Source organism: Semicossyphus pulcher, unplaced genomic scaffold, assembly GCF_022749685.1.
Source record: "Semicossyphus pulcher isolate SPU_LCO1_2020_fin unplaced genomic scaffold, fSemPul1.0.p SCAF_11, whole genome shotgun sequence".
NCBI lineage: Eukaryota > Metazoa > Chordata > Actinopteri > Labriformes > Labridae > Semicossyphus > Semicossyphus pulcher.
The window spans coordinates 14183146-14200314 of record NW_027211615.1 but is presented as its reverse complement, the minus strand read 5'-3'; the positions used below and the strand labels follow the sequence as shown (position 1 = coordinate 14200314).

General features: G+C 41.8%; 1 protein-coding gene across 1 annotated transcript in view; it reads right to left on the bottom strand.

Moving 5' to 3' along the window:
- Window positions 1–315: 315 nt before the first annotated feature.
- snx17 (sorting nexin 17) overlaps window positions 316–17169 on the bottom strand; it is a 31004-nt gene continuing 14150 nt past the window's right edge. The window contains exons 6-15 of the mRNA XM_069657728.1: window positions 16220–16310; window positions 12853–12940; window positions 8325–8394; window positions 7486–7578; window positions 7020–7223; window positions 3952–4080; window positions 3701–3778; window positions 3383–3457; window positions 2540–2581; window positions 316–2422 (exon numbers count right to left, since the gene is read on the bottom strand). Of these exons, the coding sequence (XP_069513829.1) occupies window positions 2303–2422; window positions 2540–2581; window positions 3383–3457; window positions 3701–3778; window positions 3952–4080; window positions 7020–7223; window positions 7486–7578; window positions 8325–8394; window positions 12853–12940; window positions 16220–16310 (990 nt within the window). The 3' untranslated portion in view covers window positions 316–2302. The remainder of the gene's footprint in view (window positions 2423–2539; window positions 2582–3382; window positions 3458–3700; window positions 3779–3951; window positions 4081–7019; window positions 7224–7485; window positions 7579–8324; window positions 8395–12852; window positions 12941–16219; window positions 16311–17169) is intronic.

The following is a 17169-nucleotide window of genomic DNA, read 5'->3' as shown; positions in this document are numbered from 1 at the left end:
AGTGCTATTACTCTATTTCGGCACTCACGGAATGCCTCGTCCAATCACATTACTTGGTCGGAGCTAACTGTTGTTTAATTGTTGTTTTTGTTATGTCTGTTCAAATATATTTGCTATATTCAGTTTGTACAGCCTAAATACAGTTGGACTTTGCAACAAATTAAGTCTCTGCAGAAGAGTTGTACTGATTCTCATCTCTTGGTTGCTTTATGCAGAGAAAGATAATTTGCTTACCGATGTCTGAAAACCAAAGCTGCTGCTGAATAATGATGAAACCAGACATGGACCATTAACTGACAACAGAGAGCCACAGGATCGTCTAATTTCAGAGTTTATTGTAGCATCATGACAGCTGTCACTGACCTTACCACTAAAATCAAAATGAAACGTAGTGGAATGAATCAAGTTGATACAATCTTTCTGTAAAAGTGATGCTGATGATAAATGCACTTTAAAGTGGAATTTGGCACCTACACATTTCTGAACATCCAGGAACTCGCAGCTTCCACATACATGGTTTCTGACAGGAAGAGATTAAAAATGATAAATGAACGTTGGTGTCCACATCTGTTTGCTGTGAACGCGACAGAACGTTAATATTGAGAACATTTTGTTTACAGTTCTGGCTACCAGTGAATAAAGCTGTTGATAGGTTGCCGTCGATTTACATTAGGAGGCTTAAAAACACGCTGACAGACGCCGACAGCATTAAAAATGGAATGACATGTCTTTAAAAAAGTGGGATATGTTCATGTTGTTGCTCGCACTCCATAAACTTTGTTCTCCAGCACTTGTGATCACATTAGCCATTTTACCAAAGCACCTTTTCTACTGAATCCTCTGAGATGATTGGCACAATGTACAAACAAACTACAATGAACTGAAGCCTGGAGGAATGATCCTACATCAACATCACTCGCCCAAAAATAGACAAAGAAAATCAGATGCAAAATTTGTAAACACTTTACATTTTAACTAAAAAAGTCCTCTAAACATGTAAACATGATAAATGTTAGTCCATTTAAACTTTGTGTTCTATACAGCTTAGATTACATTTGATCTATTTGATTACAATAAGCTATGGATGATAAAGATATTAGTAAATGTTCAGAATACTTAATTGCATGTACATAATATAAAAAGTGACATTGTCATAATTTTTATGTTTATTTTGTGCAAAATGCTTTAGTAAACTATAATTTGGCATTTATGAGAAACCTTTAAAAAATTGTTTTTAAAAAAAATCATAGATGGATTTACAGAGCCCCGTTCGGGAAAATAAATCTCCACATAATGTTCAAAGTTTAAGCGTCCACTCAAACATCTCCACCTGTAATACTGTGCAAAAAGACGGCTTCAGCAAGTGCAAGCAGCTCGGCCAAATCAACCGTCTCTCAAGTTCTGCAAGATTCTGTTAACGCCGGGCTGACACTCGCGCTTTCTCGAAGTTTCACCCGATGTCTCGTTTAATGACACGGTGGCCTGTGAGGCGAAAAAAAGTAAGAGTTAAGGCATCAGACTATTTCTGAAGGCAGTATGAGCGACTGTGCCTAAAAAACACGACTGTTATTCTGCTGAGATATTTACCGACTTGGCACATGAGTAGCGTGACACACAGATGATCACTGACAGTATAAAAACATTTTGGTTTATAGCCAAGCCAAACATTGATCATCCATATAAGTAAGCGGTTGCTGTGAATAGTCTACAGTTTTGAGATCGATTTCATCACATTCACTGGACTCTGGGTGACGTCCAGCTCTGCTGTTTTATCACTAGTGCCGGTCTAACTCAACATTTGGCTCTCTGGTTGGAAGGGAACATGCAGCCAACGAGGGAGGAATCTTCATGTACTTCATAATATATTAATTTACTTTGTACCTCGACTGCATTAAAGAACCTCACATATACTGTCCATGAAACAGTAACCCATGTGAATGAGAGAAGGAGGACATTTTCAGACCATAACGTACGGAAAGCGTCCCTATTGGAGTACCTGTAGCTGTACATGCTGGTTACTGTATGTTGCCACAAGTCTAAAAGAACAGGGACTGACCTTATACTGAAATGATTGTAGCTAAAAATTCAAATCACGAGCGTTTAGAGTCTAATAGAAACAGACACAGTCAAAGATTAAATGAGAGCGTAAGGCAGCGATTTCTCCAGGAAGAAGCTACAATCTCGCAGACTCGGACGCCTGTGTGTGGTCCGCTCGGCTCGGCTCAGCTCAGCTTGTAATCTTTGTCGTCCCAGACGGGTGACGGTGGAATGAAGACGGGCGGAGGGCGGGTCGGGGGGGGGGTTACAGGTCGTCGTCCCCGATTCCCTCGAAAGCGTAGTTGCCGTGGAAATCATTGCCGCTGATGTCATTTGCGGAGTTGGAGGCGCTGATCCCTCGGAGAGACACCGAGCTCAGCTTGGTCTAAGTGGAATAATCAATAATGTATTTAACGCTGAACAGACATTGATTTATTAGCATATGTTTGAGAATAAATTATCTGACAACACCATAGAATGAAAGAGGCAAATATATACTCACTGAGAGTTTGACGATTTGTTCCCGGCTCTGGTCAGGAGATTCCTGCAGCAGAAACAACACGGAGTTAAAGAATCCTGCAGCTGAAAACTGACACCAAAACTGAGTCCAATTTTTTTTATTACGTAATATGTCAATATTACTCTCCTTTTAACTGCCACCATAACTTCCTGCCTACTTCTGTAAATAACTATTGTAATATTGTTTTTCTGTTAGGCCCTGTCTCTTTTGCATTGACCCATACACTTTATATTTTCACTTATATTTGAGTTGTTTTTTGTATTTCTCTCATTGTGTACTGTATTTATGGAGCCATCTGGCACTATAATTTAATAACTGTGATGTGTAATAACCTTCTCAACTGTACATGCGAGTTATACAAACATCCACTGTGCATGTTATTTATGATTTATTGTCATTGCTTAATTCACCCTCTTATCATGTATTTATTATCACTACATCGAAGGTCAATCCACATTCTCTGTAAATACTACAACCATCTACCTCTATAAGTGTTATTATGTTAGTATATATTTAAATATATATATACATAATCTGTAAAAAAAAAAAAATGTGTATCCATATGTGTGTATATAGTAGTTTTAGATTGAGTTTTTAGTGTCTAAGTGTGTGTGGTACCTTGTCTAACCTGTCCTTGTTTCTAAGTTTAGCATGTGTGTCTGTAAAATTGAAAGCAAAGAAAACCCGGAGTCAAATTCCTTGTATGTGCCCACACACTTGGCCAATAAAGCTGATTCTGATTCTATAATTTCCTTCGGGATTAATAAAGTTCTATCTCATCTTATATTAGATTCAGTCTACGGTTTTGCTGTTCCCATTTCTCACCAGTAGAGGGGGTGATTTCACAGCTTGCTGACTGTCTGGCCTGTTGATGGAGCCGTTGTGTCGTTTCCTCAGCATCTAAAAATGTGAAGAAAGGCAAAAAATAACCTGTAAATTATATGTTTTCCTTTGGATTTCGATTCGTCTTAATTCAGCAGACCAATCAAACAAACTACTATATCAACAATCGTGAAAATATTACAAAAAGAAAAGTGATGCTTTTAAGTGCTATAAAGTGTGTAAAGCTGAGATAACATCCTCTCTTTAAAATTCTGTATATGTGAGTATTAAAATGAGTATTATTCAACAGGATGCACAAACCTTTTTTATGCTGCCGCCCGACTTCTTCACCATTAATTCGTCCACCATAGACTGAAGGCAGATGCTCATCATGATAGCCTGGAATCACATAATAATGACGATACAGTTTTAACAAAATCCTTTAAGACATTTTGATACAAAGAAAAACATGGAGAGTTAAAGTGCAGTTTGACTGCTTTGACCGTAATCAATTAAATGCTCTATTTAGCCGCGTGCTTGTAGCCCCCCAGTGACCCTGTGTGACTCGTTACCTGCTGACTGGTGATGGTGACCCACTGCAGGCGGTCCTTGCTCATCAGATACTCAAAGGCCAGCTCCAGCTTGACCTCACATTTGGACGAGCTGCAGGGATTGGTCGTACCATTTGCTATCGGGACTTGCTGCAAGGTCAGGCAGAAAGATTTTAAGTTAGGACTTGTCTTGTGTATGAAGAGAGGGATTTTCATATTTCTTAACAATCATCGTTGACTGCTTAAGACGAGGATAAACTTGCTATTATACTCCTCGTCCAGACGGATGTACAAGCAGCTAAATCTTAAATTTCCTATCCTGCATCTCTAAGTGTAAAGCTCCCATTCTTTAGCTGCTGCATCACCAACTACAGGCAGCCAAATCTAAAGGAGACACATGCTAAAAGATTAACGTGGGGTTAAGAAAAAAAAAAAAGACAGAAATATGTGCAAGTGCAGAATTTCAAATGCCTTCACGAATATGTGAAGCTCAGAGACGCACACGGCTCCCAGGAGACGAGCCCTCATTCCTCATTAATGGAGCCTGAGCTGCTCGCTGAGACCGTTTCCTCTGGGCCACAACCCGGCTGCACCTCCCATGCTAACAACGCACGCAAAGATAACAGGACGATGGACTACAGACCGATACGAAGGTCTGACTTACACACACATGCTGACTGTTTATACGTGTTCTTCCGGATGCAATTTGAGACGGAGTTGCGAGGGGGGCCGCAGCGCTGCACCAAATGTGATGTTGTGAGTAGCTGGTTTGAGAGGAAAGGGCTCATTAAAATGACTCTGACCTCTGAGAACGCACTCAGGAATTAAACACCCTGCTGGACAGCGCGCGGGCTCAGACTGTAATCAGACCAGCCAAGATGTATTTTAATTTTAGATGTGTTGCTACGTGTCCACATCTCTGAGCAGATTTACTCTCGGAGAATCGTAAAAAGCTTCTGTGATTCACATAATGACTCCGCTGCTCCAACACTAATGCGATGCAAGAGGGAGCCCTTTTCCCCCCCACATCTCCATTTAAATGAGGTCCTTCGACTGTGAATGTTCATCTTTCAGAAGCTAGCAGAAATTATTCGGGTAGAGCTGCATGTAATGCTTTTCTCAGCTATTCACAGAAGTGAAAATAGATCGTGGTGCCGTCTCTTTCCTAGACGAATGACTGCGTGGAAGCAGGAGGGAAATGATGCAGATTCAAGGCTGATGAACGGTGTGCTGCATGATGAATTTATGCTGATTATGTTTGACAATTATTGAGACTTATTATTGTTTAGACAAGGAATTTGTTGCGGAGGTCCTTCCGGCTGAAGTTTTTCATGAATTAAAATTAAGCAACTGTAGAGTTTAGTTTGGTTTGTAAATTTAAAAAACTACAACTTTTTCAAGGGGCTCCGATTTAGAGTTAAACTTAAATAAAGTTGGGACACATTTAAAAACAAAAAAGGACGCATATTAAAGAGCAAATAGTCATAATCCGTGCTACAGAAGTCCAGAATTTCTTCTCATTGTGGGTAAAGCTCCAAAAACCACTGGGTAATACATTTCCCATAATGCACCAGGATATGAATCTTCTAAATCTTAAAATGCACATGTGCTACAAGACATATCAGGGACAACATTAGCAGTCATCTCCATGGCTGGGCCTGTCTGCTTTTAAACTGCAGTGTACCAAGGACAGGCTGAACAACACGTTTTCAGATCGGCAGGTTTGAGACGTCACAAACCTAAGGAGCCAATCCCGTTAAAGGACGGGGTGACGCTATGCATATCATTATGTGTAACCTATGGCAACCAATTTGGCGATGCGCGAGCCAGCTGTAGCCATAGTAATTTTTTCAAATTCAATACTGACTACTACCATTAGCGTTACTCCTACTAATTACTACATTTCAAGCTAGCTTACTTTCAACAAGTTGCCACTAAACGATGGCAGACATGTTTTGTTTTCACGACGGAGGGGGGCGGTTGTACATTTGCATAGTGGGCGGGGACAATGCAGATTGTGGAATTTTTAATGAGGGAGAAGGAGGAGATGCCTTGAGAGGATTTTTACAAGGTAATTAAACGTATTTTGCAGAACAAACATCAGACATAATTTATTATTTCAAGCAGAGCATTTAATGATGACATCAACAGGCTTATTTCCTCAGACTTTCCTCCACAGAGCTTTTTTCAAAGGTAATCTGATTTTGTTTTTGTTATTTCTTACACATTTAACTGTTCTCACGGTCATTTAACATCAAAGCATCGTTTGGCAGGAGCAACGTTTTTACCCTCCTGTCTGGCAAGTTGTTTATTTTTAACCCAAAACCCAGACTGACTGTGACTGACTGACGACCCCTAACATTTTCTAAAAGATAACAAAAACCGAAATATTTTCTGCTCTTTTTTCCTATTAATTGTGTAACACACTGCACTGATTCTGTGAATCGAACCTACTGCGATCAGGCCTGATCAATCAATCACTGTCCTCTGCTCAGCTCCTGACAGCATCTCATGTTTACTGATCAGGCCAGTTACTAGGTGACAGTCGCTTCTGGTGTTAAACATATTGCCTTTGTGGTGTCTCTCTTTCTGTGAGGCTCTATTTTAAGAACTCTATTCGGGCCGTAAAGACAGTATGGATATATACAGAGAAGGCTGTGTAGGTGCTTCTGCATGCCTTCAGATTCCCTTCGCACCAATAGTCAATTATCAGTTCAAAGAAAGGATGCTCCTCTGTGTGCGCGGCCGTGTGGATCGATACAGCGCTGTCCTATGTGGGCTGTGTGTTTGGGTTATTGGACTGATGAGGATGGATGGTGTGGAGGTCAGCACTTTTAGAGCGCAGTAGGAGTAAAAACTAACGCTTGGCAGGACTGAAGACATTAGTTTCTGCTGCAGCGGTGAGAGGACGGTATGTAAACAAACAGGGAACAAACTCTGCCAGAAGCTGCAGCATCTCGGCTCTGCCAGCTCACGGTTTCCTAATAAAATGGAGCGATTCCAATGTGATTACTCAGAGGTACAGGCATGCTCGAAGGTGAATCCACTCATCCTCACTCTCTCAGACAGACACACACAGTTCCACTTACAGACGACGTGACTCGCCAACACCTCATGCGCGTGACCTTGAAGCTCCCCTCCTTCATCTGCTCGTTGGGCAGCTTGACGTGGAAGTTGAGCTCGTTGTTGCCGGCGCTGACGATGACCTGGCAGCCCTTCTCGGGGAAGTCGGTGATGCAGGGGTCGAACTTGATGTAGCCGTAATATTTCAGAGTCTGACCTAGGTGGATAAACTGGGGGAAAGAAATCATTTTCAGATGGCTCTCTTTTCTTTAAAATTCTAATCCCTGGAGAAAATACGTTTGAATTCTCTGCTGGGTAATTAAAAATTCACATCCTGGGAAAAACTGGGCTAATTGCAGCACAGAATGCACTGGAGGCTGTATCCTCCACGGTCCGCAGACTTATCCTTGGACAAAGACATTTCTGTGTATCAGCTGTATTCGAGCAGACGCTGTAGAGGCGGAATCATCTGGAAGAGATGCCCTTGCTTACTTCTTTCTTGGAGCCTTTCTCCTGCAGTGATTTCAGCTGCCTGTGCTGGTCTTTGTTGACGAGTATCCAGCCTCTCTCAATGTCAGACACTGTCTGGTGAAGCAAAACAAAAAGAAAGTTCATCTTTCTGCACAGCTTAACAAAACAAAGCAGGTTATTGTGTATCTTCGCTACATGTGGGAGAAATCACACCCTCAGCCTTTGATGTAAACAGTGCGGGTCAGCGAATAATTACAGAAACATGCACATGCTCGCAAACACTGTTTGTTTGTCTTTGATTTCCTTATTTAAACTTCCTCTCTGGTACGCACAGGCAGGGCTCAGCAGCTCCAGATTTTAATCAGACTTGCAGCACCACAAATATGCTTAACCCAACAGATCAGAGTTGTTGCAGCAAAGGCAACGTGCTGCTAATGGGATCACAGAGGAGCACAAAGAGGAACGAGAGTCAAGGTGTTGCAAAGTCAGAAGCAGCTGACGTCGCAATCAGAGAACAGAGGGACACAGGGGAGGGAGGGAGGCATCTGAAAGCTTAAAGCAGTGCTTGATTTAGTTTTGTTGTTGCTGGCGGCAGAGGAGCTAAAAAAAAAAACTCTAGATGCAAAATGTAAACAAACACAATCGTGTCTAATTTGGATTTTCTTCTGGTTCCACATCTCAAGGGGAATTGTATTTAAAAGGTATTTTTATGGGGAGCCGTCCTTTATGCACCCTTTGCTGCACGTCATCCCCACTTTCTCTCTTCCCCATGTTTCCTGTCAAACTGCAGCTGTCCTATCTAATGAAGGCAAAGGCCAAAAAAAAGAGAAAGATTTAGCCAAAGTAATGAGACCCCTTACCTGTGCGTAGAGCAAATTCAGGCCCACTCTGTTGTCCATGACATCACCATCGTACGCCATGTCCCAGTAGCTGCAGAGGAAACAATAAAGTCAGTCTTAACAAATCTGTATCCAACATTTACTTCATTTAACAAAGTGGTACAGCTACGACTGCCAATTCAATGAGATATAGAGAGTCTATTGTTAGAGCCAGTTTTCCTATATTTTTTTTGTAAATGGTCAAAAGAATATTGCCACCTCATGGTGACCTCTGTAGGTCACAGAAAATTATAGGACTACAATTCCTACGGTGCTCCAGCCAATTATTAAAGACAGCTGTGCACAATGTGAGGCTGGAAGATGCTGACGTGAGACAGCTCAACCACGTAACATTTCATCGTTCAATGAAAGACAGATAATTTAAAGATGTAATCTCAAAGATTTCAGTTTCATTTTTATAAACGGTAATTGCAGGAGCACACTTCCCAATTTAACCAGACGTCCACCGTTGGTTCTGGTTGTAACTCTTGATTTTCCTCGCTGACGGTCGCTTTCCTTTTCAGACTGTTTGCCTTCATCTGAGCGTCCAATTTGTTTCTTTTTCTTTGGATTTTCACTTATTTTTGAAGTTATATCTGTCGTCATCGATCTTTTCTTTGTTTGTTCAGCCATAGTAGATTACTGTTTACTCACAACACTTGCAGCGACCGGAAAAGCAGCCGCTTAGCTCCGCCTACCCTCTCTGGCAGACCAACCACTGCTGGCTGATGGAAAACGCGTCACTAACTGGGCACCAGACGGCCAGTCCATAGTACTGCAAATGCAAAGGCTTTCATCAGTGGGCTCAATCACCACTGTGTTACCTTATTCGGCGAAAGTGACGTAACAGACATTTATTTACAAGAATTACTCCTTTAAGTTTGCTTATCATGTTATATGAGTTTTGCTTGAGTTTTGATTTGACTTAGTTTTGGCCTATTTTCCTTGTTGAATGTGCGTTGGAACAACTTTGTGCCATCAGACATCGAGCCAGCCTGACAAGCCGAACAAGTCACCAAACAGTGAGCAGAGCAAGCCAAATAACTTGAAAGATAACGTGTCTAAAGTGGCTTTATAGAAAACAAGTGGAAGGAAGCCACAACACCTATAACACCTTATATTTGCCAATAAGTGTATCATCTCGTGGCTGTTTGCATACGCTGAGCTATAAAACTATTTAACTTAAGTTTTTATCTTTGTAATTATGCATTTTGGTTTCATTTTGTTTGGTTTATTTTAAGTATTATAATCGTGTCATCTCAAATAGGAACACATAATCCTTCAGTTTATCTAAAAAAGTCCCCAAATTCGAGACACATTTTCTGACATTGTAAAAAAAGGGTCCCAACCCTTGCCTGAAACTGTCGAGAGTAAAATCCTCATTCTGTTAAAACTACACATGACGTATTTGACACTTTTCTAACCTGTGAAATGAGAAAGACTCGCAGGCCTAATTTGTTAAACCCTGATGTCAACGAGATAGCGGTATAAGCGTTCATCTCGAGCATTATCTCCTTGACAGTCGGACTACTGAAGGGGACGCAAGTGAGAGCGTTACTGTGGTTGTATTAGAGGCTGCTGCTGGTGCATCAGTGCACTGAGATGTGTGGGAGCTGGAGGGCAGCCTGAGGAGCGGAGCGTGACGCTGGAGAAATGCATGAAGTCAGTTTACGGAGGGGGATCAGATTTGGGATTTTGTATGTGACCAAAATGTGCTGCTTACAAAAACAGAGAAGGGGGAAAAGTCTCAGCTTGTGAACTGATTTTTTAGTGCTTTAGTTTCTATTAAAAGTGCAGCAAAAGCACTCGAGTACAAATTCTGTTAATGCATATAGAGATTAAAAATGTCCAACAGAAACCTGCAGCACAGCTCATATGTCTGTTTTAATTTCACGCACGCTGTTGATAAAAGGTTTACATTTTGTTGGTTCAAGGTTTCCACTGGACACAAACAAGATTTCCTCCGTTTCCAGCCCGCTCTGTGCGCCGGAAAACAGCTTTCCCATTCATTCCGACCTGATCCTCCCCTGGATCTCATACACTGGGGGTCTGTTTTTCCTCCACCTCCACTTGTTAGTTCTACATTCATTCTTCCCTCGCTGCTCCGCACTCCTCAGAGAAACTAGGTCAGGAGGACTAAGACTTTCCTTGAGGCGGAAAGAAAGTAAACATCCTGTGTACCTCAGTCAGCGGGAGGCAGGGTGACGACACATGAGGGAGTAGAGGACTGTAACGCTGAAGAGGGGAGCAGTCGCTACCTCAAGTATTTTTCAATGCTTCAAATTGGTTTGGGCGGCCCACCCAGGGAGATTTGTCATATTTTGTGTGACATGCTTCTCTTGCTGACAGAAGCTCATTTCCCTGCACAAGCAGCCCTGACCCGCTGCCCGCTTGTATAAATCTAAACTGTTTTCAATAAAGATAACTGAACCATAAATAGAACCAGAGGAGTTCTGTAAAGCCAAAGAAAATATAGTGCAGATTCTCTACATGAGCTCTGCTGTTGGTGGGGCTGTGAAGTTGTTGTTACGCTTTTATACTGAAGTTTAGAGAAAGAGTTTCATGCAGTTATAGACGCTTGGTGTGTAAAAAACAGTTTCCCTTGTTAGGTGGAGCTACGTAGACCACCCTTGGACACATTTCCAACCTGTCAGAAACACTGGGAATTTTTAGGCTTTTCATTTCATCTAAAGCAGGGGTAGTCACCCAGCTCCTGGAGAGCTACCTTCCTGCATGTTTTAGGTTTCTCCGTACTCTAACACACCTGATTCGAATGATCTGCTCATTATCATTCCCCTGAGACGCTTCAGTTGGTCGATAATGAGCAGATCATTCAAAACAGGTGTGTTAGAGTGCGGAGAAACCTTAAACATGCAGGAAGGTAGCTCTCCAGAAGCAGGGCTGGCTACCCCTGATCTAATCTCTATTTACAGATTCTACATTTCTATGTAGATATGGGCAGGGACGTGGATCTCCGTGAAGGCAAGTGTTCTGTTTAAACTACTCTTGTAGTCCCAGTAGTATTGACCAATCACGTATCAGCAGGCTGCGGTGTATGCAGGAAATACAGTCCGTGAGGAAAGCAAAAGCAGGTGGAACGTAATCTGCCATAACGATACTTAGTTAAATGTTGTAGGGGAATAAAGAAACCAGAAAATTAATCAATTAATCAACGAATTTTGCAGCTTACAGACTGTAACTGTCATTTTTTAAGACATTAAAATTCTCTGCTTGAAATAATAAATTGCATCTGATATGTTTTTCTGCAAAATACGTTTAAGTACCTTGTAAAAATCCTCTCAATGCATCTCCTCCTTCTCCCTCATTAGAAATTCCTGAGTTTGCACAGTCCCCGCCCACTACGTACAACATTTCTCCTTTCGTCTCTGCCATCGTTTAGTAGCATCTTGTTGAAACTTAGCTAGCTTGAAATGTAGTCATCAGTAATAGTAACATTAACGTTGGTAGTCAGTAGTGAGTTCGCTGGCTCGTGCATCGCCGAAGTGGTTGCCATAGGTAACACATAATGATATGCATAGCGTCCCCCCGTCCATTAACGGGATTGGCTCCTTAGGTTTGTGACATCACAAATCTGAAAACGTGTCGTTCAGCCTGTCCTTGGTACACTGCAGTTTAAAAGCAGACAGGCCCAGCCATGGAGATGACTGCTGATGTTGTCCCTGATATGTCTTGTAGCACATGAGAAACACCACATGGAGATGTTTACAAGGTTAAACACTTGATGTTCACTGGAGGGGGGCTTTAGGTGTTTCCCAAAGCCCAAGATGACCTCTTTTAATGTTTTGTTTTGTTTTGTCCCCAACCCAAACATACTTAGTTTAATGCCATAGACGTGTAAAGAAAGCAAAAATCTGAAAATTAACTGACAAACAAAATAACAGTCATTAGTTTGATAGTTGAAAACTAATCAATTAACGGATCAATTTTTGCAGCTCTTACAGGCTGTAATTGAAAATAGCTAGATGAGATATTTTTAAGTCACCAGGTTATTAATAATGTGATTTAATCAGACATTAGATTCATGTCCCTGTCTAATCCCTTATTTATCTTGAGTGACAGCCGCATGCACCACCTGTCTGCTCTCGATAACAATCGTCCTTGGCGAAATAAATTGTGAAACAAACGACTCGGGCCTCTTTTCCAAATTAACTGCCACTTTGCAGACGATGGTGAAGTCAGATAAAGCAGCCGGCTGCTCCGACACATTAAGAACGAGTGCTTCACTGCAGATAAGGAAGAAAAAGGAGCAACGCCCAGAATGAGGAATGAAAAGTGACTGAATTATAATACACCAAATACAGCAGATGTGGTTTGTGTTACGGCGTATAAAAAAAAACAGCCGTACTCGACCTGCTTCTTTTGCAGGATTAGATAAATAACACATGAACACTTAGGGCAGTGACTCACAGCTATAATTACATGTGGAGGAGAGCACTTTGGGAACTACGTGATGCAATGCAAAGTCATGATGTGAGCAGGTGGCGGGTACCTTTTCCGCAGGATTATGCGAAACTCGGTGCTCCGCAAGCTGGTAATGGAAACATACGGCAGCTCAAACTCCTGCAGCTTCCGCACAACTGAGAGAGAGAGAGACAGAGAAACAGAGAGAGAGAGGAACAGCTTCAGTTAAGTCCCAAGGACATTTGGATAATGATGGCAGCGACAAACAATGAAGGACAGGAAAACTCCATCTGGACGGGTCCCAAGAGGCAAACTTATTCGTGTGTGTGTGTGTTTTAAAATGTAAAAAAACAAGATAATGGTCTGTGTGTGTGTGTGTGTTTGTCCCTAATCTGCAGCTGTTTCGCTGCGCCCTGCTCCCTGAGGAGAGTGAAGGAGATCTCAGGTGCTTAGTGATGCTGCCGCCGGGCTTCCAGGCACCAACAAACGAGCACAGCACCACAAATCCGACGCCTGAGCAGCACTTCAGCTCGCAATTAGTTTGTAAAAAAGGATTTTCACTCATTTATGGGCCGAGATGCTGCTTGAAGGAAGCAGAAAAGCATCCTGCTTACTTTGATGTGTGAAATCTCTGCAGGGGTAAAAAAAACCAACAACATGAAAACTGAATACTTAAAATGTTTTGGTTGGTTTTTAAGCGAGCAGAGCAGCAAGCAGCAGAGCTATTTCAGACTGCTTCTTCTTGACATGTCTTTGCATATTTTACATCACATATTGATTTACACACACACACTTGTGGAAAAACTTTCTGCCTGTCAGAGAGGGATTGAATTCTCATAGCTATCCCGTTGTGTCAATACTCCCACCAGTTCTGTTTGATCCGCGGGCCCGCTGCGCCGGATTTATTCTAGTCGTCGAGCCATATTCAACGCATGGCCCTTTTCTTTCACACGGCTCAGAGTTTCAGACTTAAGCTGTGCCAAGAATATTCAACATGCCTGCAATATTTACAGACTCCTCCAAGTTCACCTGGCAGCGCTTTAAGCCTGCCTGGAGAGGATTTGGCGTGAGGAGGGAGGGGGGGTTGGCAGGTGGAAAAATGGGAGAGAAGAATTTTTGGGACTGAGAGGGGGGGGTTTGACCCGACAGGGCTGTGGTGGGGTGGAGAAGAAGGGGATTGAAATCTGAAACATCTTGATGTTGACGATTTATGCCGGAGCCATGTTGGTATTCCTTTAGATAAGATACTACATGTGGTGCATGTGATCAAGTAAGTACTTACTAGAAATGTAAGTGACTTAATGACACTTTAAAACCATCATTCTCCTCTTGAATAAATGTGTGTTAATATGTCAAATAATAAGCACCTAAACTGTTCTATGTGTCAGAAAACAAAATGATGCTTACATGTCGCACACTGAACTGCCAGCTGATTTAGAGTTATACTGTATGATGCTGATTTACACACATTGAGAAGGTTAATAAATGTAGCAAACATACACGCATCTTAACATAACTCCTCTCTGAGAACACATTTGCACGATGATGTGATCATATAGAGTCAGTCGCTGGTTCGATCCCTGACTGCTGCAGTTCACGTGTCAAAGTGTCCTCAGGCACGACACTGAAGCCCAAATTGCTCCTGGGTATGAATGGGCATAGACCTGACTGGAGATTAGCACTCGTGCTGCGTTCACATGGATTCAGGCAGACGGTAGACGGACAACACCTTTTGCACGGCACGGGAAAAGTAAACCCTCCGATGGAATGACAGGTTGGCAAAACGAAATGCATGAGGAGATGTTGCTATGGTGATGTTAAATAAACTATAATCGATACATGTATTTCTTGTCATTATTTGATGCAATTATTGCTTATTATTATTGATATTCAATAGTCAAGTTCAGGGTGCTGTTGAACCAAAATGATCAGCCTCTCGTTGTCGAGATCGCCCATGTCTTCTCGTTGTGATAGGGAGGTAAGTCACATCCGGTTGTGAGTTGCAGTTTCAGTTGCCGGTGGTCTCTGCCAGCCTCACCACATTTTACCTTCCTGCTCTCATCTCAAAAATGACATCTGGTTTGACGTCTGCCTGAATCCATGTGAACGCAGCATGAGGCTTTTGCCATAAGTGTGTGAATGTGTGTGTGTGAATGGGTGAATCTGACATGTAGTGTAAAAACGCTTTGAGTAGTCTGAAGACGGCAAAAGCTCTATATAAGTACAGTCCATTTACCATGTAGCAGCTGCTTCAGTGGTTTATGATGATGCTGGTTTTCATACATTTAGCAGGTTAACAAAAAGCAAACATGCATCTCCCTCAATCCCACTTTCCATCCGTCCAGTGGAGGCAGACGGCTGTTCAACATGAGTCTGGCTCTGCTCGAGGTTCTCTAAATAACATAAAGAGTACGATCTACTCTTTTTGTAACGTGTCTTGAGATAACTTTGGTTATGATTTGGCGTTCTGAGACCACATTTGCATGATGATGTGACCTTCATATCATATCAGCACACACCTGTGTACCTACATTAGTTGACTTCTGTTTTTAACGCCCATCTACGCAATTCCAACGCAGCATCTTGTCATAATAACACAACTCAAGAGGCAGCAAATAGTCTCCTCGCACTACGAAGTGCATGTTATCCCCCACTCTCTACTCCCCACACTTCCTGTCTCTCTTCAGCTGTCCTATAAAATAACACAACAAACACACTCTAACAACACTGCACACATCCTCCTGTGCAGGCTCACACCACTCTCAACACTGACTGCACAACTGTTTTGTAAGAACCAGCCACAGGCACACACAAGGCTGACTCTCCCTCATAAATGAATGATGCATTATAGCCGGAGATACAGTAGGAAGCCAGACGCGAGACACAGCTCTCATGAGGCGATGCAGTTTCTAATTAAACTACAGTGAAAGTCCAAACAGTGAGGCAGATTAACGGAGCTGCTGGACTGCTGCCAGAGCAAACTCTCCACGCCTCATCGAGGGGAATTTAGAGAGAAAGAGAAGTAAACGCATGAAATTACACAACATTATTGTCTGTAACTGTCCCTGTTTGTAAGGATCGTTCGTCCTGTACGTTCTGTGTGCGTTCTGTGTGATTACAGGGAGCATAGTCCTCGGATGACCTGATAAAGAAGTTTGAATTGACATTATTTTATCAAAGCGTGCTGCACACTTAGTTTCCTCGATAAACAAAGCTGGTTATCAGCTGGTTTCCAGCTGCAGTGTTTGGAAAAAATGCTCTTAAGATTCTTCTTTTCAGAAATTCCAAGAAACACATTCCAGACTGACTCTGAATAATCATTAATTATGGATTTCTCTTCCTGATATATTACTTTGCTCTTTCCCTCCAATTTATATTAATCATCATATGGAATATTTTACGTTTCAAATCTGCTTTTATTTCTCTGTACTTCTCTGATTCATTACTTTACTTACATGTTAAACCTCCGTCCACGCCCTCACGGACGAGGAAGAGACTGAAGTAACCAACGAGGTCATCTGGGAGGTCAAGCTTTGTTGCAACAGCCTGCAGAGAGAAGAGGAAGAGAAGAAATGTAAGTCCTCCGTCTTATTTATTTGTCATTAAGTGGTAGGATCAAAGTGTTTGAAGACAGATGGGGGAAAAAAACAGATCAGTATCGAAGGGAAAAAAGGATTTTGTTTTTTACTAAAGATGAAAGAGATAAAAAGTAGGATACACCAACATTTTACCATCCCTTTAATCTTTAATCTTATCGTCTTAAATATAACCAAATGGAAAGTGACAGATTTGAAATGGATGTTGATTTAGCAAAAACAGTCCTGCCCATTTTAACAGGATGAATATTGGCTCAGTAAGGCTTAAGATGAAGATGATGCGTTTTATGTTCCCTGAATTACACTGATTCTGTTTATCAAAAAGCGTCTTTTAACAAAACTAAAACATTTCAGAATAACTTAAAGAGCAGCTCCAGTCATGTTTTCAGACATAAAATGCTCTGCTTCAAATAATGAATTGGGTGTGATAAGTTTTTTTCTGCAAAATACTTTTAATTATCTTGTAAAAATCCTCCCAAAGCATCTCTTCCTTCTGCCTCATTAAAAATTCACCAATCTGCATAGGCCCCGCCCACTGTGTACTACTTTTCTCCTTTCATAAATCGACAGCCGAAAACAAAACACATCTCTGCCATCGTTTAGTGGCGACTTGTTGAAACTGAGCTAGCTTCAAATGTAGTAATTAGTAGTAGCAACGCTAACGTTAGTAGTCAGTAGTGAGTTTGCAAAAATTACAATGACGGTCACAGCTGGCTCGCGCATCGCCAAAGTGGTTGCGTAATGATATGCGTAGCGTCACCCCGTCCATTAACGGGATTGGCTCCTTAGCTTTGTGACGTCTTAAACCT